The sequence below is a fragment of the Carcharhinus amblyrhynchos genome, chromosome 3 (assembly GCF_965287045.1).
Source record: "Carcharhinus amblyrhynchos chromosome 3, sCarAmb.v2.hapA, whole genome shotgun sequence".
Classification (NCBI taxonomy): domain Eukaryota; kingdom Metazoa; phylum Chordata; class Chondrichthyes; order Carcharhiniformes; family Carcharhinidae; genus Carcharhinus; species Carcharhinus amblyrhynchos.
The window spans coordinates 123943040-123965023 of record NC_137326.1 but is presented as its reverse complement, the minus strand read 5'-3'; the positions used below and the strand labels follow the sequence as shown (position 1 = coordinate 123965023).

Sequence of the window (21984 nt, the reverse complement as noted above, 5' to 3'; positions counted from 1 at the left end):
CAACGCCACTCCCCCACCTCTCAGCGACCCACCCCTATCACGCCTGAAGCACTTATACCCGGGAACATTCAACTGCCAGTCCTGCCCTTCCTTTAACCAAGTCTCTGTCACCGCCACCACTTCCAACTTCCTTTCGAACATTATTGCCTTCAGTTCATCTGTTTTGCCAGTCACACTCCTAGCATTGAAACACATGCACCGAAGACCCTCAGAAACAATCCGATCCTTCTTCCTACCCTCCGGGCTTACCCTATCCCCAATCCCAGTTCCGTCCACCTCCCCACCCCCCCTCCATATTAGTTTAAACCCTGCCGAAACACTCCAGCTAACCTTCCAGCTAAGATATGCACACCCTTCCCAGTTAACTGTACCCCATCCCTCTTGTATATTTGCCCCTCTTTCATAAAGACTTCCCAGTGGTCTACGAATCTAAAACCCTCTGCCCTACACCAATCCTTCAACCACGCATTGAGTTGGAGTATCTCATTATTTCTAGCCCTGCTAGCCCCAGGCACCGGCAGCAGCCCAGAGAACGCCACCCTGGAGGCCCTACATTTCAGCTTAGCCCCCAACTCCCTGAACTGCCTACGTATGTCCCCCCTGCACTTTGTTCCTACATCCTTCTCTCCTACGTGCACTATCACATCAGACTCAGTCCCTCCACCCTCCAAAATTCCCTCTACCCTTTCTGAAACATCCTGTACCCCTGCTCCAGGGAGGCAGACTACCATCCTCAACGTATGTAGCTCAAGGAGGCAGGTAGCTGCATTTGCTTCCTGCTAACACTTCCCTTCAGCTTGGGACTTGCTCTAATACCCAAAATACCTGTGTACAACTCTTAGAACCAAGCGCTTTGAAATGTAGCTTCTCTGGGTGGAGAAGTCAGTTGCCTTGGTTGCTGCACTGGAACCTCAGTGACCGAGGCCAGACAAGTAACTAGTAAATCCTACTGGTTGCCAAGCTAATCAAAGAGAAGTACAGAAGACCCCTCCCCTCTGCAACTATATAGACACAGCGCTGGGTGGGATTTTATGGCCTCGCTTGTCCCGAAACTGTAAAATCCTGCCCAAGGTCAACGGACCTTTCCATCATCAGTCGTCACTCGCCTGCTCCAAATCCTGTAGCGGACGGGGCAGTAAAATTCCGGCGCACCGTGGGGTAGGGATGTGGGGGCTACAATGGAGCGACACGTTTTACATCCCACATAAACAATATAAATGAAACATAACACCAGTTGTTACCTTTCAATTAAAAGAGTTAAATTAGGAAACAAGCAGCCACCTCGATGGTGAATGAGGATTAACGAGGATCAAATGGGATGCGCCACATTCATAAATTGATCAGTGATGGATAAGGATAAGAAGTGGGATAAAAAATTGAAAAGCTAAGCAATCAGACTGAAACTATTTTTGTGTCTATCTTCTTGCGGTGTGTCTTTACCCTCCGTCATTCTCCCCGTTACCTGCCTGCGTGACCGGTCAAACGGGTAGGTGACCTTTTCCCAAGTGGCCAGTGCTTCTCTATAATTGTCTATGATTGACAGCCAACACATCTGGGAAGAGGCTCTTCTCACCACTTCTCCCCTCTTCCCGTGACTAAGTGACCATCCTCCCTGTTCAAGAACGTATTTACCAAGCAGACCATCAGACCCCAAAGTCAAGCCCCAAGGTTTTGTGGCAAAATGTTTTGAAATCCCTCAGCAGGCCCCCCTGCCGGCCCCCGGGCGCGCACGTTCACCATTCATCCCCCCCCACCCCAACCATCGGCCCCCGGTCCCCGGTCATCAAGCCTTCCCAGCCAATCTGTGATCCAGCATTCTTATGCACCGGATTGTGTGAGAATTAAGTACAGATGTGTGAATAGCAGAAAGAAAGATGAAAGGGATGTAGATCACATAGAGTCTTAGAGAAGCAAGTGAGGCCTGTGATTATCATTCAGGTTCGCACTGCGCCAGGGAGCTGGATATTGCTCACCTCGAACTGGGTCGCATTCATACATTTATAATTAATGGGAAACAGAAGTTCTCCCACTAGTGGCAGTGGTGAATCAAAGCCCCGGTTTCTTTTAAACAGCAGGATCTCCCAAATCCTATGAGCTATTTCCTTGCTGCTTTTATTTCCTCCTTTCCATCTTTCTCATTTATTTATGAGTGCCCAAGTAGACTTACGTTGACACTGCAATGAAGTTACTGTGAAAATCCCCTAGTTGCCACACTCTGGCACCTGTTCGGGTACGCTGAGGGAGAAATTAGCATGGGCAGTGCGCCTACCCAGCGCGTCTTTTGGACTGTGGGAGGAAACTGGAGCACCCAGAGGAAACCCACACAGGCAGTGACCCAAGCCGGGAGTCGAACTCAGATCCCTGGCACTGTGAGGCAGCAGTGCTAACCACTGTGCCACCTTGCTGCTCCATGTGGAAGATGTGCTGGACGGTAAATGGTGGTAAGTGACCGACTGCAAGAAACAGTGATATTTCTTTACAGATTGGTTACAAGGGGCGGCATGGCGATTAGCAATGCTGCCTTACAGTGCCAGGAACCCAGGTTCCATTCCGGCCTCGGGTCACTGTCTGGGTGGGGTTTGCACATTCTTTCTGTGTCTGCGTGGGTTTCCTCCAAGTGCTCCGGTTTCCTCTCTCTCAGATGTGTGGGTTAGGTTGATTGGCCATGCTGAATTGCCTCTTAGTGTCAGGGGGATTAGCAGGGTAAATGTGTGGGATACGGGGATAGGGTCTGGGTTGGGTTGTTGTTGGTGCAGACTCAATGGGCTGAAGGCCTCCTTCTGCTCTGTCGGGATTCAGTGTATAGAGCAGAGATGTTGATTTCTCTGTGCTCACTCCCACACCAGGGACAGCAGCTGCTTTGCCTATTCTACAATGCTTCGCATGTAATTAACCCACAGTCTGCTTTGCATTCCTTCTTCTTCGCCCCAAAGGTCATATAATGTTTCAGACTTCTCTTTAAAGAACATTTCTTCCCAGAAGGAATAAACAGTTTGGAGCAGTATTCTTATTTTTCCCGTTTTATCTGCGTTCCATTTTAAAATATGCAAGAACCATTTCAAACCAGTGTTCCTATTTCCCCCGTTTTACTGTTTTTCTTCCTTCTGGGTTTCAATTTCATTCTTTCCGTGCTGGATTAATGAAAACAAGCGATCCAGCTCTTTGCTGTCTGCTGCTGATCTCAGGTTAGAGCTGCCATCTCTTGGTCATTGAAGGGACTGCATTGGGTGTCCCAAAGGCTTTCAGGAAGGAAGCAATTAGGTAATAGATGAGTACGTTAATACAGACCTGTCAGGAGTTCAGGTTATCTCAAAGCTCTGTACAGAGCATGATGGACTTTTGAAAGCAGCATCTCGGAAAGGGGCCCAGAATTTCCTCGTATTTTCCAAGGTCCTGGTGGAATCGTACATTCCTACTTCACACTGGCTCCATGAATGTTTCACCCACATAAATGTTGATGACCGCACCTCACCTGAGGCAAATACATCTTTTCATTTAGTATCACCTGTAAGCTTGACCAATTTATATTGAGCTTCAGAATCCAAGTCACTGATTTCGATTTGGTTTGATTTATTATTGTCTCATGTATTGGGGTAGAGTGACAAAATATTGTTTCTTGTGCGCTACACAAACAGAACATACTGTCCATAGAGTAAATCAGGGAGAAGGAAAGGAGAGAGTCTAGAATGTAGTGTTGCAGTCATAGCTCGGCTGTGGGGAAAGATCAACTTAATATTTGGTAGCTCCATTCAAAAATCTGATGGCAGCAGCCAATGGATGGGGGACTGGTTTGCGTGATGGACTGATATTGATCAGAAACAGCATTGATCCTGAAACTAAGCCTGGGCAGTAGTCTGAATAGGCCAAGGATCTCAGTGTACCTTATACGGATGATCATCAGAATGTCCTTTTCTCAGCCAATTATATCCCATATTAGGGCAATACAGTGGGCTGGGGGGTCAGTCAGTAGTTATCCTATCTGACTGGAGATTTGCCTTGGCTTCAGCAGCTGGTTCAGAGAACTTAATGTTACAACAGAGGGGTGGGAGGGCAGGGGTGCGGGTGGTGGTAGGTTGTGATGTGGCACAGGATTTCTTAACTTGTGAGATGGTAGGTACAGGCAGCATTTTCTGATCTTACCATGGTACTGGCATCAGGGCAGTAACCGTAGACTTGGTTCGGGACTTGTGCGGACAGTGCTACATTGTGGTGTCCGCTGATGGAAGGGAAAGTTGGATGGTCACTGGGTCATCATCCTGACATTCTGGCATGTAAGGTTCTGGGTTAATCTACAGGTATTGGGAATATTCTACTTCTGGTTAGGAAGGGAGAGAGAGAGAGCTTCTGGAAGGGTTTAGGAAAACAGTAAGTGTACGGTGTCATGATGAAATTAAGCGTGTTGGGAAGTTTGGTAACTTGCGTGTCAGGAATAAAGCCATCTGAATTGCTTCTGGGCATACAGCAGGCTTACCACTTTGCAGAGATTGATTTTGCAGCCTGTAAAAAGTAAATTTACTGCTTATTTCATTCATCAGCTCATTCAAAAATGCAATTACTTTCACTTTTATGGTGCCTTTCATGTAATAAGATGTTCTGGGACTTAGTTCAGGGAAGGAAGTTGGGGCATGTGGCATCAGGCACAGGAATAATGGGCCCCGCAGTGATTTTGTGATCATAGAGTCACAGAATCCCTACAGTGCAGAAGGAGGCCATTTGGCGCATCGAGTCTACACCGACCACAATCCCACCCAGGCCCTATTTCTGTAACCCCATGTATTTTACCCTGTTAATCCCCTGACAGGCTCAATTTAGCATGGCCAATCAACCTAACCCACACATCTTTGGACTGTGGGAGGAAACCGGAGCACCTGGAGGAAACCCATGCAGACATGGGGAGAATGTGCAAACTCCACACAGACGGTGACCGGAATTGAACCCAGGCCCCTGGCGCTGTAAGGCATCAGTGCTAACCACTGTGCCATCATGCCATCCATTATGATGGTGCAGGGAGAGATGTAGCGAGTTGATAGGTTTTTGGAAGGCTGTTTCAGAGCGCAGGGAATTATTTTTTAATTCATTCGTGTGACACGGGCATCACTGGCTGGCCAGCATTAATTGCCAATACCTAATTGCCCAAGGGCAGTTGAGAGTCGATCACATTGCTGTGGCTCTGGAGTCACATGTAGGGCAGATTTCTTCCCCTAAAGGACCAGATGGGTTTTTCTGATAATCGACAGTGGTTTCGCGGTCATCAGTAGGCTCTTAATTCCAGATAATTTTTATTGAATTTCAAATTCCAACATCTGCTGTGGCAAGATTCGAATCCAGGTCCCCAAAACATTAGCTGAGTTTCTTGATTAATAGCCTAGCAATAATATCACCAGGCCACTGCCTCCCCTAGTGTGGCTGAACGCTCTGCCCCTGGTGTTGGAGCTGAGGGATGCACATAGAACACTGAGAAAGACTGGACTCTGAAGTAGACAATAAACAAAGTTTGTGTTGTTTGCTTCACCTACTGAAACCCTCCTGACGTAAATCTCTTCTCTACCCTTCTCTCTCCAGCCCCCCCCGCCCACCGAATTCTCCTCCTTTTCTGTTGCCGCCCCTTTCTTCTGCTGACAGTCACCACATTTTCTGATCCTCTCTTAAAAATTACTGATGGATTCTGAGATGGATTCCTACAAACACAAATAACCCATTAGGAGCTCTTGGTCATGTTCTGTGTAGAAATTCACCTACTCTTCTTCACTTACAGTTCAATAAAAAAAAACCTTAGCATGTCAGACAAAGCCTTAAGTGCTCGCTCAAGAGAGGAAGGAAGGTTAGGGTTGAAGAGAAATGTTCAGTTAATTTTGCGTAAGGCCTTTTATTGTAAAAATCAGTTGCAAGAGAAGTATTTTTACCAGGTTTGTTAGTTGTGGCATATTTTGTAACTTCACTAACAGCTCTTGGGTGTTAGAATGGAATGGTGGTATCTCTGCTGAATCTTCTTGAGCTCTGCCGATCACAATGAAACGGTGCTGTTTGGGGATCCTGATATCTGTATTGACACTTCATTTTATCGTGATGTGCGATGGTTCTGCTGTTTGGGCTTTGTTGTGCTGTTGTGATCCCCATGTAGACTGAATTGCTGAACCAACTCAAAGGATCACTTGGCGAGAGCTCACATTTTAAGTCTCGTACTGTAACAAAGGCACTAAAATCAACATGGACTAAGTGTTACTTAGTCGACAACTAATACACTGAGCTATAGGGAAGTAACTTCTTAAAACAATTGGAAACCCTGTGCCATGTTTATGTGCCACACCTCACTGTCTGCAGAAGTGTAGTCTTATGATTAAAGTCCAAAACTCCTCTGGCTTTAACGGATTATTTTCTCCCTGTTTCACCAGACTAGTGATCCAGAGACCCAGGGTAATGGTCTGGGGACCTGGGTTAGAGTCCCACTACAAAGATGGTGAAATTTGAATTCAATAAAAATCTGGAACTGATGACCATGAAACTATTGTCGATTGTTGTAAAAACCCATGTGGATTACTAATGTCCTCTAGGGAAGAAAATTTGCCATCCTTACCTGGTCTGGTTTACGTGTGACTCCAGACCCACACTAATGTGATTAACTCTTAAATGCCCTCAGGGAGGGGCAACAAATATTGGCCCAGCCAGTGACGCCTACGTCTCATAATCAAATATATAAAAACAGAGGGGATCTGCCACTTAAATTCTCTTCAATCAACCCTTTGAGTATAATCGAATGGACTCCCCATTGCAAGGTATCCGATTCCGTGGTCTCTAACCCTTCACAATCCCAATTTCTGTGAACTTGGGCTCCATTCTAACCAACCTCCTGTTTGGTAGTTAACAGCAAAGCAGTCTGGTTCTTTCGCTTGGCGTAGCAGTTCCGGTTGTGGGCCATCTTCCTCGGCGCTCTCCATCAGACTGCCTGAGAATCTTGATGTTGAAAGAACAGCTCCTTGCTTTGTGTGTCCAGTTCTTAAAACTGTTTCCTGACTTTCAATAAGTCCTGGCTTGGGAGTCCAGTCTCCATGACAACCAGGTCAGGTGCTTGTTTCTGGGCAGCATTCAGCACAATTACCAAGGAATTCCTCTTTACCTTGCGTAAAAGGAGACAGTTCAAAATATGACTACTTTGTAAAGCCTAACTTCCTTAACAGTGTGAAGCTGTTTTATAGGAGATGGTGAGAGCTTTGTTTCACACTGAGGACAATACAGTAATGACTTTTAAGGGGTATCTTGACAAATACATGAATAGGATGGGAGTGGAGAGATATGGTCCCCGGAAGGGTAGAGGGTTTTACTTAAATCGGGTAGCTGGTCATGTAGGTTTGGAGGGCTGAAGGGCCCATTCCTGTGCTGTAATTTTCTTTGTTCTTTGAGGAGGATCACAGATCATGGAATGATGCTGCACAGAAGGAAACCCTTCAATCCATTGTCCCTGTGGTAGTGCTGACCAATTAATCATCCGGTATAATCTATCCTTTACCATGCCATGCTGATTCTCTCTGAAAAGCTGGACACTTTCCGGGTGTTCAGTCACCCCAATCCTTATTTTTCGACTCCAGTAATTTCCCAACAATGAGTGTCAGGCTAACTGGTTGAAGATTCCCTCATTTCTCTCTTTCGGCACTGCGGCACAGTGATTAGGACTCGCAGCGCCAGGGACCTGGGATAGATTCCTGGCTTGGGTCACTGTCTGTGCGGAGTCTGCATGGGTTTCCTCCTGGTGCTTTGGTTTCCTCCCACAGACATGCTGGTTAGTGCATTGGCCATGGTAAATTCTCCTTCAGTGCATCCGAACAGGCACTGGAGTGTGGCGACTAGAGGATTTTCACAGTAACTTCATTGCAGTGTTAATGTAAGCCTACTTGTGACACTAATAAATAAACTTTAAAAACTTTCACCTTTCTTAAGTAGCACAGCGATGTACGTGGTTTCGAATCTAGAGGAACTTTGGAAGAGCTGGCAGATTATTTTAAATACTGAATCACACTTATATTTATGAAGCCAGATTTCTTAGTTCAATTAATGCTTGAAATTACATTGTAGTGTTTGTGCACCACAGGGTATGTTCATGCACAAGTTATAATGCATTTAGCTCCGGGTAATAAATTGAGTTTTAAGCACTTTGGTCACTAGATGGCACTGCTGGGCTGTACACCAGATCTTCAATAGCTTTGCATCTGAGAAGGTTCTCTCTGTACAGGAGAGTGTGTTTGTGTGTGATGTGGTCCATTATTTTGTATTTCTGCTCCCCTCTACTTCCCATTTTCTGAGTTTGGATGGACCCCAGTGACAGATCTGGCATTGCACCATCACTGCTTTGTTGGAAAGTCTGCCAGGACAGGTTTTGTCCTTTGGTTTTTACTCCCTCTCTGTGCCCAGGAAAGCTCGGCTCTCTTTACCTCCAGTTGGGTGGCTCGGTGGCGAGCACTGCTGCCTCAAAGCACCAAGGACCCGGGTTCAATTCCAGCCTTGGGTGATTCACTAGGTGGAGTTTGCATGTTCTCCCACTGCCTGTATGGGTTTCCTTAGGGTGCTCTAGTTTCCTCCCACAGTCCAATTTGGACACGTACATGGATAGAAAAGATCTGGAGGAATCTGGGCCAAATGCAGGCAAATGGGACTAGTTTAGTTTAAGAAAGGTGGTCGGCATGGATGAGTTGGGCTGAAGGGCCTGTTTCCTTGCTGCATATCTCTATGACACTAATTGTTAAAGATCAATCAATTTTTGTTAATCAAAGATATTGAGGAATATTGGGCAAAGCGTTAGGTGGATTGGCCGTGCTAAATTGTCCCTTAGTGTCCCAAGATCTAGAGGTTAGGGGAATTAGCAGGGTAAATATGTAGGGTTACGGGGTAAGCTTCTGCACTGTAGTGATTCTATGATTATGATACCATAAGACCTCACGGGTCCAGCTTGATATTGAAGATTCCCAGGGCAACTCCCTCTGACTGTCTCCCAGTGGAATTTATTAATTCTAAAACATACTGCAGCTGATTCCCAAACGTGACGGGCTATGGCTGAATCCCAGCGTGAACCCTGTACAGAGAACGTATATCACTATCAGAGTTGTCACTCCATGGCGAGGTGCCCATTAGCATTCCACTTGCTCTGTGGAGTACTATTTTCATGGGATAAACAAAGGTACACACTGAAGATTAGAAGTGACTTCGTGTGTGTTTGGACAAGGGCAGCAAACACGCCATTGAGACTGTTGTGTGTGTGCATAACCCTGCGACCTGCCAAAAAGCTGGCTGCTTGCATGATGGAAATTCTTGTCAACTTTACTTGCCTCTGAGTTTTGTATCATTAAGGTGAGCCATGTACCTGCTCAGGAATGGAACATCTTCTGTTTTAGGCATTCCCTGTTACTTTCAGACACTTTGTGTTGGGTTTAAGCAAAGCTTGTTCTGTCCTAAGCAAAATACAGTAGATGCTGGAATCTGAAGCAAGAACAGAGAATGCTGGAAAAGCTCAGCAGGTCTGGCAGCGTCTCTAGGGAAAGAAGACAGAGCTAACGTTTCAAATCCAGCTGGCTGTTCATCAGAACTGAAGTGAGGAAGAAATGTGTTGGATATTAAACCGTAGCAGTGAGAGATTACAACAAGATGCAGCAATTTTTAACAACAAAAGACAGATGACCCAGTGTGGGAGGGAGAGGGGGAAGGAGGGGTTAGTGTATTGAGACAATAAATGTTTGGGATATTTTTAAAACAAAAAGGGGTTAAAGTTGGAGGAGAAATGTCACAGAGTAAAGTTGTTGAACTCGATGTCGAGTCCTGAGGGCTTAAATTAACCTAATCAGAAGGTGAGGTGCTGCCCCTTCAGTGTGCATTGGGTTTCACTGGAGAATTGCAGCGGGCCAAGGAAGGACATGTGGGTATGAGAGCAAGATGCTGAGTTAAAATGACGAGCAATAGGAAGGTTAGGATCATGCCTGTGGACTGAGCGGAGGTGTGCTGCCAAGCGGTTACCCAGTTAGCGTTTAATCAGGGGAATTAAGGGTTATGGGGAGAAAGCAGGAAAGTGGAACTGATCCACTTCAGATCAGCCATGATCTTATTGAATGGTGGGGCAGGCTCGAAGGGCTAGATGGCCTACTCCTGCTCCTATTTCTTATGTTCTTAATCCCCCTTGTTCTATCCTGTTGCATCGATATTTTGTAGCCCCGATCTCAGGAATACCCATTACTCCAGCAATACAACGTTTTTGTCCATCTGCTGCACCTCGCTCTGTACACGTGATTGCCGATGCACCCCATGCCCCTGGACTTTGAAGCTGGCCTGTTACAGGTCCTTGAGAGATGAGGTTTTTGATCCATGGCACTGGGTAGGATTTGAGCTCAGTATCAGAGGACAATGGCCACTGTCGAACCATGATGCTGCTCTCATTCATACCCCGAACAATCAGCTAGTGTCTGGAGTCCAAGTTTGTTATGCAGCTCTAATTAGCCATGGCTAAAGAGATGTTTCAGTTCATGTTGATATTAAATTATTCTTATGAGGACAAGAATGTAGCTTTATCCAGTATTGTACAACACTGCACACAACCAAGTGCATTGAAGTGAAAGTCCTCTAATGAGATTTTGTTAAATTTGTTTGTGTACAGTAAACCAAAGGCAGAATTCAGGATTGATACTTTCATGTTAGGCAGGGAACCATTATTAATTTTGAAGATTACTAGTCAGTCAAGCAAAACTCCTTGATTGAAGTGATTAATGGAGTTGCGTTCAGGATGTTTGTACTTTGTAGCTCTGTTCACCAGTTAAAGATTTGTCTGCTGGATTTGTAATTAAGGCAGTGCAAATTTGTGGCCCTCTATTTGTTTAATCCTTCACGCTGACAGGATTTAATCTGCGCAAGCGAGTATTTTAGAATCAATTTCAAGAGTCTCTGCGTTGCAATGGGTAAGCACTTTGATATTTCAAAGCTGGGACATAGTGAGGCCACCCGAGGGGATAAGTCTACAATGGCCGGGAGCTGTGAAAATCCAAAAGGAAATGAGATTGGATTGTCTTGACTCATCACGCCTTCGACCCAGTCTGCCAGTCAGACCTCCCCACTATTTGCCACACATATAATATGATGGGTGAGAGCGACCAGAAGGATGTGGGATGGGGGGGAGAAAAGAAAATTCCCTTGCAGTAGAAAACAAGATTAAAGTTAAAGTTTATTTATTAATCACAGTAGGAAGGACTATTACTTACGGGGCGAAAAACTGCAGCAGGCGACGGTGCAGAGGGACCTCGGGGTCCTTGTGCATGAGTCGCAAAAACCCAGCCTGCAGGTGCAGCAGGTGGTCAGGAAGGCGAATGGGATGCTGGCCTTCATAGCGAGGGGGATTGAATATAAAAGTAGGGAGGTCTTGCTGCAGCTGCAGCTGTATAGGGCATTGGTGAGACCGCAGCTGGAGTACTGTGTGCAGTTTTGGGCGCCGCACCTGCGCAAGGATATTTTGGCCTTGGAGGGAGTGCAGAGGAGGTTTACTAGGCTGATACCGGAGTTGAGGGGGTTGAGCTATGAGGAGAGGCTGAATAAACTAGGCTTGTACTCGTTAGAGTTTAGAAGAATGAGGGGAGATCTCATTGAGACGTATAAGATGATGAATGGGATGGATAGGATAGAGGTGGAAAGACTCTTCCCGCTCAAAAAAGACAGTAGGACTAGGGGGCACAGCCTCAAGATAAAGGGGGGGCGGTTCAGAACGGAGTTGAGGAGGAACTTCTTCACTCAAAGGGTGGTGAATCTCTGGAATTCTCTGCCCGTTGAAGTGGTGGAGGCTGCCTCGCTAAATATTTTTAAGAAGCGGGTGGATGGGTTTTTGATAAGAGAGGGGATTAAGGGTTATGGGGAGAGGGCGGGAAAGTGGAACTGAGCCACGACAGATCAGCCATGATCTTATTGAATGGCGGGGCAGGCTCGAAGGGCCAGATGGCCTACTCCTGCTCCTATTTCTTATGTTCTTATGTTCTTATTAACACTGCAATAAAGTTACTGTGAAAATCCCCTAATCGTCACACTCCAGCGTCTGTTCGGGTACACTGAGGGAGAATTTAGCGTTGGCCAATGCACCTAACCTCCACGTCTTGGGGCTGGGGGATGAAACCAGAGCATCCAGAGGAAACCCACGCAGACATGGGGAGAACGTGCAAACTCTACACAGACAGTCACCCAAGCCAGGGATCAAACCCAGATCCCTGGTGTTGTGAGGCAGCAGCGCTAACCACTGTGCCACCGTGCTGCACCCATCATCTGTTGCAGGAACAATCGATGTAGGTCAGCTATGTCTGACCGGGGAAGACTGGGAAAAATAACTTAGTGTTAAAAAATCGATACAACAACTTTCTATCGCAGGACTTTTTTTTGACAATCGAGGAATTATCTTTGATGTGTAGTCCCTGTTGTGTCAGCAAATACACGTGCAAATGTTCACACAGCCAGGTTCCACAAACAGTGAATGAATGAATGAACTGCCAGCTGATTTAATTTTGATGCTATTGGCTGAGGGAGGCTTGTTGACCAGGAGACCGCGAAAACGGCTCTTCTTACAATCATGCTGTGTGATATTTTCTACTTAATGCAGTAGGCAGGCATTTAACACCTCATCCAAAAGATTGATGACCTCTCTGGTGTGTGTTAACGATGCAACTGGGTGGCAGAAATGGAAGAATGCTGCATTCCCTGATGTTAACATTAATTTCCTGAGGGAATGCACACAATCACCTAAGTAGGTCAATTTTAGTGAGAAGGAATTGATAAATAGTGAAGTTGAAGACCTGTCCTGACCCGTAGGTTGGTATCCAAGTGTTAATTGCACAGTTGCGTTTATTGCACTTCAGAAAGCTTTACAATGATATCTGTGCAACAGTTACATGCAATAAAACTGGCTGCACTGAGTGTCACTAAGTTATTGATCATGAGGATAAATATTGGAACACATGGAGCAGATTTGGCAGCATCCTGAAGATTTCAAAACACTGCAGTTAAGAGGGGTTTGCCTGGTTGTTCTAGCCAGTACCAGTAGACGCTGCCATTCTGTGCATTTATTTAACACTCTAGAATTTTTTTGTTTCGCACTGAATCTCCTTCCCTCTGCTTCAGAAATCTGTCATTCCTCTTGGGATGTGGCTTCAGATTCCTACAGTACAAGGGTAATTTTCATTTCTGAGTGTCACTCGATTAGTGTGGGGAAGCATTATAGCCAGGTTCAATCCTGCCCGTGTTCAGTGCTCACACTTATGGCACTGGATAACAATTACACATGGGAAATATGTTTTTATTTCCCTTTGCCCTGATCCTGAGTGCTGAGCTGATTGTAGAACCTCCAGTGCAGCCTTGGCTAGGGCTGTACGGTGGCACAGTGGTTAGCACTTCTGCTTCCCAGCACCAGGGTCCCAGGTTCGATTCCTGACTTGGGTCACTGTCTGTGCAGAGTTTGCACATTCTCCCCATGTCTGCGTGGGTTTCCTCTGGGTGCTCCAGTTTCCTCCCATAGTCTGAAAGACATGCTGGTTAGGTGCATTGACCGTGCTAAATTCTCCCTCAGTGTACCTGAACAGGCTGAAGTGTGGCAACCAGGGGATTTTCACAGTAACTTCATTGCAGTATTAATATAAGCTTACTTGTGACACTAATAAACAAACTTTAAGCTTTAAAACCTTAAACTTTAGTTCATTAAACACAGACCATAAATTTAAAGTATACTTTTCTGCTCTTTATAAGTCAGAACTTCAGGATGCATTTGCCAACTTAGCAATGATCCTTGTACTTCAAAAAGTAATTTATTAAGCAAAACACCTGAAACACTGCAGTCCAGTGTTATACGGTGCCATTTGAGGAATCCCCTTGCAGCAATATCTCTGTGATGCCCACAATATTATACCAGCCAATTTAAATGTGTGCAACAAGCTCACTTACTTTGTTCCATAAAGTGCATGCATTTAGGTACAATACCCTCAGTACTACACTGACCACCTCCCTTCTCATATTTGTCACCTGTTTTGCTCTACTTGAGGTTAGATTCTTCGATATTCTCTGTTCTATTACGTGGTCTGGAAACTTTACTAACCTCTCCTGAGACCCCAGCTCCATTAACCTGTACTTCTACCCTCTTCTTTAACGTTGATTTTCTAATTCTCCATACAACTGATCTACAGCCCTCGTTATATGATTCACCAAGACTCTGGTCTCAGCATGATTCAGATGAAGACCATCCCATCAGAACAGGTCTCCTCTTCCCCAATACTAGTGCCAATGTCCCATGAATTCAAACTCATTCCTCCCACACCAGTCATTGAGCTACACATTTACCTCCTTACTCTTATTGACCCTGTGTCAATTAGCTCGTGGCTCAGGTAGTAATCCAGAGATTATTGCCTTTTTGGTTCTGCTTTTTAATTTGGTTCCTAACTGTTCAGACTCCCTTAGTTGAACCTTTGTTCCTGTTCTACCTATTGATTGCCTACATGGATCATGACAACTAGATCTTAACGCTCCCACTCCAAGTTCGTCTGCAGCCCAGATGAGATACCCCAAACCCGAGCACAGGCAGATAACACAACTTCCGAATTCTCAATCCTGATTGCAGAGAACAATGTCAATGCCCCTAACTATACTATCCCCAATTACGACAATACAAACACAGTCAAACAAACGTGTAAACGTGAGGTGATGCATTTTGGTACATTGAACTAGGCCAGGACTTACTCAGTTAATGGTGGGGCGTTGGGGAGAGTTAAGAACAAAGAGATCTAGGGGTACATGTTCATAGCTCCTTGAAAGTGGAGTCACAGGTGACAAAGTGGTGAAAGAGGCATTCAGCATGCTTGGTTTCATTGATCAGAACATTGAATACAGGAGTAGGGACATCTAGTTGAAGTTGTACAAGACATTGGTAAGGCCACACTTGGAATACTATATACAGATCTAGTCATCCTATTATAGGAAGGATATTATTAACTTAGAAAGTGTGCAGAAAAGGTTTACTAGATGCTACCGGGACTTGATGGTTTGAGTTATAAGGACAGGCTGGATAGAGTGGGACTTTTTTCTCTAGAGTGTAGAAGGCTGAGGGGTGATCTTATAGAGGTCTATAAAATAATGAGGGGCATAGATCAGCTAGATAGTCACTATCTTTTCCCAAAGGTAGGGAAATCTAAAACTAGAGGCCATAGATTTGAGAGGGGAGAGATACAAAAGTGTCCAGAGGGGCAATTTTTTCACACAGAGAATGGTGAGTGTCTGGAACAAGCTGCCAGAGGTAGTAGTAGAGGCGAGTATAATTTTGTCTTTTAAAAAGCATTTAGACTGTTACATGGGTACGGTGGGTATAGAGGGATATGGGTCAAATGCGGGCAATTGGGACTAGCTTAGGGGTTTAAAAAAATGGGCAGCCTGGACAAGTTGGGCTGAAGGGCCTGTTTCTGTGCTGTAAACCTCTATGACTCTAAATGCACAGGGGTCACAGGAATGGGGTGGGGGAATGGGCCTGGGTAAGATGTTCTTTTGGAGACTTGGTGCAGACTCAATAGGCTGAACGGCCGAAAAAAAAAATGGGCACTACAGTGGCACAGTGGATAGCACCGCTGCCTCACAGTGTTTGCTACCTGGTTCAATACCAGGTCTGTGTGGAATTTGCACGTTCTCCTTGTGCCTGCATGAGTTTCCTCCCACAGTCCAAAGATGTGCGAGTTAGATGGATTAGCCGTGGTAAATGCACAGGTTTATGGTGATAGGACAGCAGTGGTGGGCTTGGATAAGATACTTTTTTGGAGAGTCAGCGCAGACTCGATGGGCTAAATGGCCTCCTTCTGCACTGTAGGGATTCTGTGGACTCTAAAAGATCCTGTTGCACCACTTTGAGAAAAAACAGGGAGTTATTCTTTCTGTAGTGGCCAACACTTATCCCTTAATCAACATCATGAGAAGAACAGATTTTCAGGACATCATTATTTCACTGGATAAAAGCGAATTACTGTAGATGCTGGAATCTGAAACAAAAGAGAAAATGCTGGAAAATCTCAGTAGGTCTGGCAGACAAAGGATCATCTGGACTCAAAACATCAGCCTTTTTCTTTCCTTACCGATGCTACCAGACCTGCTGAGATCTTCCAGCATTTTCTCTTTTGATTATCATTTGTTGGACCTTGCAATATGCAAACTGGCTGCCATGTTACAACAGGTCACAGAGGTTTACAGCATGGAAACAGGCCCTTCGGATCAACTTGTCCATGCCACCTTTTGTTTAAACCCTTAAGCTAGTTCCAATTGCCCACTTTCGACCCATATCCCTTTATACCCAACTTACCCATGTAACTGCCTAAATGCTTTTTAAAAGATAAAATTGTACCCACCTTGATTACTACTTCTGGCAGCTTGTTCCAGACACTCATCATCCTCTGTGTGAAAAAATTGCCCCTCTGGACCCTTTTGTATCTCTCCCATCGCACCTTAAACCTATGCCTTCTAGTTTTAGATACCGCTACCTTTGGGAAAAGATATTGACTATCTAGCTGATCTATGCCCCTCATTATTGTATAGACCTCTATAAGATCACCCCTTAGCCTCCTACGCTCCAGAGAAAAAAGTCACAGTAAACCATCAAGTCCCAGCAGCATCCTAGTAAATCTTTCTGCACTCTTTCTAGTTTAATAATATCCTTTCTATAATAGGGTGACCAGAACTGTACACAGTTCTAAAATTCTAAGTTTAGGTGACTAAACATCAGAAATAGGGTACTGTTTCTAAAGCTCTGGGATGTTCTAGGGCTGTAAAAGGGGCTATTCAAATGCAGGCCTTTGTTTTTCCTGCTAATTCTTTTCTGTGTCTTCCCAATAATTGATTGACTGTTTGCGAGAGGTGCAATTTCATGAGCAGCAGGTAGGGAAGTTATTCCACAGGATTTCTCTATATCAGTCTGGAGATATGAGTATGAGGGGAGGTGAGGAGAGGGCAGGGTTTGACTGAACTGATTTCCTATGATTGCTTGTCTGAAACCACCTTTAATATAATTTAGAAGCAGCAGCAAGATCCTATGTGAATGTGCTCATAATATCTTTATTTTATTTTTCAGAGGTATTATGTATGGTTTTGTCATGGCAATGATCAGTCTTGGCCAGCTAAGCAAGAATGACTTCTACTTCACTGACTGTTTATTCTTTGGAGCACTGATTTCAGCGACTGACCCAGGTAAACATTGAAGGAAAAGTTTTTATTTGCCGCAGAACATGTGTAGCAGACAGACAGGGAACATGCATATGATACTGCAGCTCAGTTAACAGCACATCAACATTCTAATTCCTGATTTCGATCACTCTATCATCATGTGAGTTGCCTTCAGATGCCTCATCCTTAAGGCCTACAATCCCCTCCTCATGCTCCTTACCTCTCCACTGCTCTTTCTTCTCCAGAAGTTGATCCTCAAATTTTACCTCTTCAATCAAGCTTTTCTCCCATGTGGTCACTCAAACAGAATTGGCACACTTTATTATGCTATAAGTTCTACATAACATATGAAATAGGAGCTGGAGTAGGCCATTTGCACCTTTTGGGCCTATCCTTCCATTCAGTTGTGGCCTCAATTCCACTTTTCTGTCTACCCCCTTTGACTTCCTTGAGTCAAGAATCTAACTCTGCTTTAAAAGTATTCAGTGACCCACTTCCACTGTCCTTTGGGGAAGAGAATTCCACAGGCCAATAACCCTCTGAGAGGAAAAAAATGATCTCCATCTTAAAGGAGAGACTCTTTATTTTTAATCTCTGTTTAATCTCCTAGTCCCTCCCACAAGGGTAATCACCCCTTTCAGCATCCACCCTGTCAAGATCCCTTATGATCTTGTGTGTTTCAATAAGACCACTTCCCATTCCTGTAAACTCCAATGGATAGAGAGCAAACCTGTCCAACCTTTCCTCAAGATAACCCCCTTACCCCGGGGATCAGTGAGTGAACCTTCTCTGAACTGTTTCTAATGTAGATATATCCTTTCTTTAATAAAGAGATCAAAACAGTATTCTAGGTGTGGTCTCACCAATGCCCTGCACAACTGTAGCAAAACATCAATAGAAAATGTTGGAAAATCTCGGCATGTCTAAGAGCATCTTCAAGATGCTCTTAGACAAGAGAGAAAAGAGCCACCGTTTTGATTTTGAGTCCGGATGACTCTTCAGATAACCCGCTCTCCAAGATGCTGTCAGACCTGCTGAGATTTCCCAGCATTTTCTGTTTTTGTTTCAGATTCCAGCATCTTGAGTATTTTGCTTTTATATTATTGGAGCAAAACTTCCCTACTTTTATATTCCGTTTACCTTGCGATAAACACCAGCATTCCATTTGCCTTCCTCATCACGTGCTGTACCTGTATACTTACTTTTTGTCACGCAAGTACTGGGGCACTCAAACCTCTCTGTACTGGGTTTTATAATCTTTCTCCATTTAAATAACATGCAACTTTTCTGTTCTTTCTCCCAGAATGGGCAAGTTCATATTTTCTCACATTATACCTCATCTGCCAATTTTTCTGTCTCTTTATTTTCTTAATCTGATGGATTCATTCCAAAAACTAGGGAGTTTTGGAAAATTAACATTTCTCTCCGTGTCTGCATGGATTTCCTATGGAGGCTTCAGTTTCCTCTCACAGTCTAAAGATGTGCGGGTTAGGTTGATTGGCCATGCTCAATTGCTCCTTAGTATCAGGAGAACTAGCAAGGGTAAATGCGGGGGGGTGGGACAGGGTGGGATTGTTATCCGTGCAGGCTTGATGGGCTGAATGGCCTTCTCCTGCACTGTCAGGGTTTCTATGATTCCATGATAAGAACAATGCATTTACTATCTCAGTGAATCCTTTAAAACCCAAGGACATTGTCTATCAGGACCTGGTGACTTGGCAGCTTCTAATAATTGTCTTTGTACTATTTCCCTGGTGGTTGTAATCATTTTAAGGCCCTTCCGCCCCCGCCCCTCCATTTCAACTCTTGACTTGCAATTATTTGTGATGTTATTTATGTCTTCTTCAGTGAAACCAGGAAAAAAATATCTTGTTCAATGCACCAACCATTTCCTATCCTCCCATTATTAATTCTCCAGAGTTGCACATTGGAGGAGCAACTCTTACTTTAGTTACACTTTTCCTTTTTAAGTACCTATATCAACTCCTCTCTGTATCAGTTCTATCTCCCGCCCACCACTGAATCAGAGCGGGTGAGGGACAGATAATGGAAATGTCCGTTGACCTCGGACGGAAATCTTTGGTCTCACTTGAGCAAGGCGGTAAAATCTCGCCTTGACTGTCAGTTTTTATATTTCCAACTTTCACTCACACTCTAATTTGTCCCTCGCTTTTTTTAGTCTTTGCACATTTCTATATTTTATCCAACTTTCTGAGCTGCCACAAATCTTCACAGAATTGTAACCTTTTCTTTCACTTTAAAGCTTAAAGTTTATCTTTTGGTATCACAAGTAGGTTTACATTGATACTGCAATGAAGTTACTGTGAAAATCCCATGGTCACCACACTCTGGGTACATGGAGGGAAAATTTAGCATGGCTATTGCACCTAAACAGCACACCTTTTCGACTTTGATACTATAATTTAACTCCCTTATTGTCCATGAATAATGGGTCCTTCTTCCACAATTTCCCTTTCTTATTGGAATGAATCTTTACTGAGTGTTATGAAGGAAGATATTTCCTTCAATGTCGTTTTCCTCTGTATCTCTAACCCTTAACCTCATCTTTCAGCTCACCATAGTTTCCTCATGCTTGTATAATTTTATTCAAGTTTAAAACACAAACCTCACTGCCAATCTTCTACTTCAAATTGAATGCAAAATTCAATTATGTTCTAATCGCTGTATACCTAGGGGCTTCTTTACAATGAGCTAATTAATTAATCCTGTCTCACTGCACATTACCAGGTCTAGAACAGCCTGCTCTCTGATTGGCTCCAGAATGTGCTGCTTGAAGGAACTGTCCTGAAAGCATTCTGTGAATTAATCTTCCAAACTACCTTGGCTGATCTGTTGTCCGAACTATATGTGGGTCTCCCATGACGATCACTGTCCCTTTCTCAAACTCCCTCATTATTTCTTCCTTTTATAGAATCCCTACAGTGCAAAAGGAGGTCATTCAGCCCATTGAGTCTGCAACAACTGCAATCCCACCCAGGCCCTATCCCCATAACCCCATGCATTTACCCTAGCTAGGCCCCCCTGACACAAAAGGACAGTTTAACATGGCTGATCAACCCAACCCGCACATCTTTGGACTGTGGGAGGAAACCAGAGCACCCAGAGGAAACCCACACAGACAGTGTGCAAACTCCACACAGACAGTCACCCAAGCTGGTAATTGAACTCATGCCCCTGGCTTTGTGAGGCAGCAGTGCTAACCACTGTGCCACCGTGCCACTGCTGTGCGACAATAAAATACAAGTTATCACTCAATTTGAATTCATCAATGTGTTTTTGTGGAAATTGGGCTGTTTAAATGTAATTGATCCTTAGCTGGCGTTTCTTGTTTCTTCTACATCCCAAGGTGTGGAAACATGTATGTCAGGGGTTGGCGGGGGTGCAGGGGGGATGGGGTAGGTTTGCTTGGGGGTTGGGGTGGGGTGTAGGGTCAGGTTTCCAGGGATGTCAGGTGAAAATTGAGAATTGTAACTCAGAACATTCACTCAACAATCGAAGTTTAAACCTCAGTCAGCGCCAGTCCAACAGGGCTGCTGCCAGTCCAACTCTTTCTGGCGTACAAACGCAAAACGCTGCTGATGCTGGAAATCCGAAATAAAAACAGAAAATACTGGATAAGCTCAGCAGGTCTGGCGCCAAGTGGAGAGAGAAATAGAGTTAACATATAGAGTCCATATGAGCCTTTTACAGTTTATCTCCAGTACTCCCAATACAGTTTCTACTCTAGCGGCAGCGGCACAGTGGTTAGCACTGCTAGCTCACAGCGCCAGGGACCCGGGTTTGATTCCTGGCTTGGGTCACTGTCTGTGCAGAGTTTGCACATTCTCCTTGTGTCTGCGTGGGTTTTCTCCGGGTGCTCCTGTTTCCTCCCACAGTCTGAAAGATATGCTGGTTAGATGCATTGGCCATGCTAAATTCTCCCTCAGCGTACCTGAACAGGCAGCGGAGCATGGCAATGTGGGGATTTTCACAGTAGCTTCATTGCAGTGTTAACATAAGCCTACTTGTGACACTAATGAATAAACTTAAACTGCAACTTAGCTGATTGGGCTTTTTGTCAAACTGAAAATGGAAGCCTGCACACTGCAACATGTGACATACATGTGGAGCATGTGGGACATGTGCAAGTTTATCTGTAACAGACATAAAACATGCTAGGTTCTGATGCAGCTCTCCTATTGGTAGAAATTGGAAAAAGAGATCCTTGGAGGAGGTAGATAATCATAGAATCCCTATAGTGCAGAAGGAGGCCATTCAGCCCATTGAGTCTGTACCGACCACAATCTTACCCAGGCTCTATTCCTGTAACCCTGCATATTTACCCTGCTAATCCCCTGACACTAGAGTCAATTTAGCATGGCCAATCAACCTAACCTGAACATCTTCACTGTGGGAGGAAATTGGAGCACCTGAAGGAAACCCACATAGACACAGGGAGAACGTGCAGACTCCACACAGACAGTGACCCGAGGTCAGAATTGAACCCATGTCCTTGGCGCTGAGGCAGCGGTACTAACCACTGTGCCACCGTGTCACCCTAGTTTGGGAATTTCCTGTCAAATCTGATATTGAATCCCATATCCCCCTGTTAATAGAGAGGGGAATGCAATGGATTGAGGTTTGGAGTCAGATGTTTCACTTTAACAATTAGTAATGCTTCATATTTGACAGCTGTTTTAAATTTTTTACCTGGTTAGCAGTTTGGAAATTTTGGAACAGTCCACTCTGAAACAAGATCATCAAGTGCAGAACAGGGTGGGAGGCAGACAACCTTCCTGC

General features: G+C 44.7%; 1 protein-coding gene across 2 annotated transcripts in view; it reads left to right on the top strand.

Annotated features, from left to right (window-relative positions):
- The window catches only part of LOC145341104 (sodium/hydrogen exchanger 9-like), a 384640-nt gene that overhangs the window by 76164 nt on the left and 286492 nt on the right, over positions 1–21984 (top strand). For both annotated transcript variants that reach the window (XM_080185958.1, XM_080185959.1), the window contains exon 5: positions 17093–17208. In XM_080185958.1, the coding sequence (XP_080042084.1) occupies positions 17093–17208 (116 nt within the window). The remainder of the gene's footprint in view (positions 1–17092; positions 17209–21984) is intronic.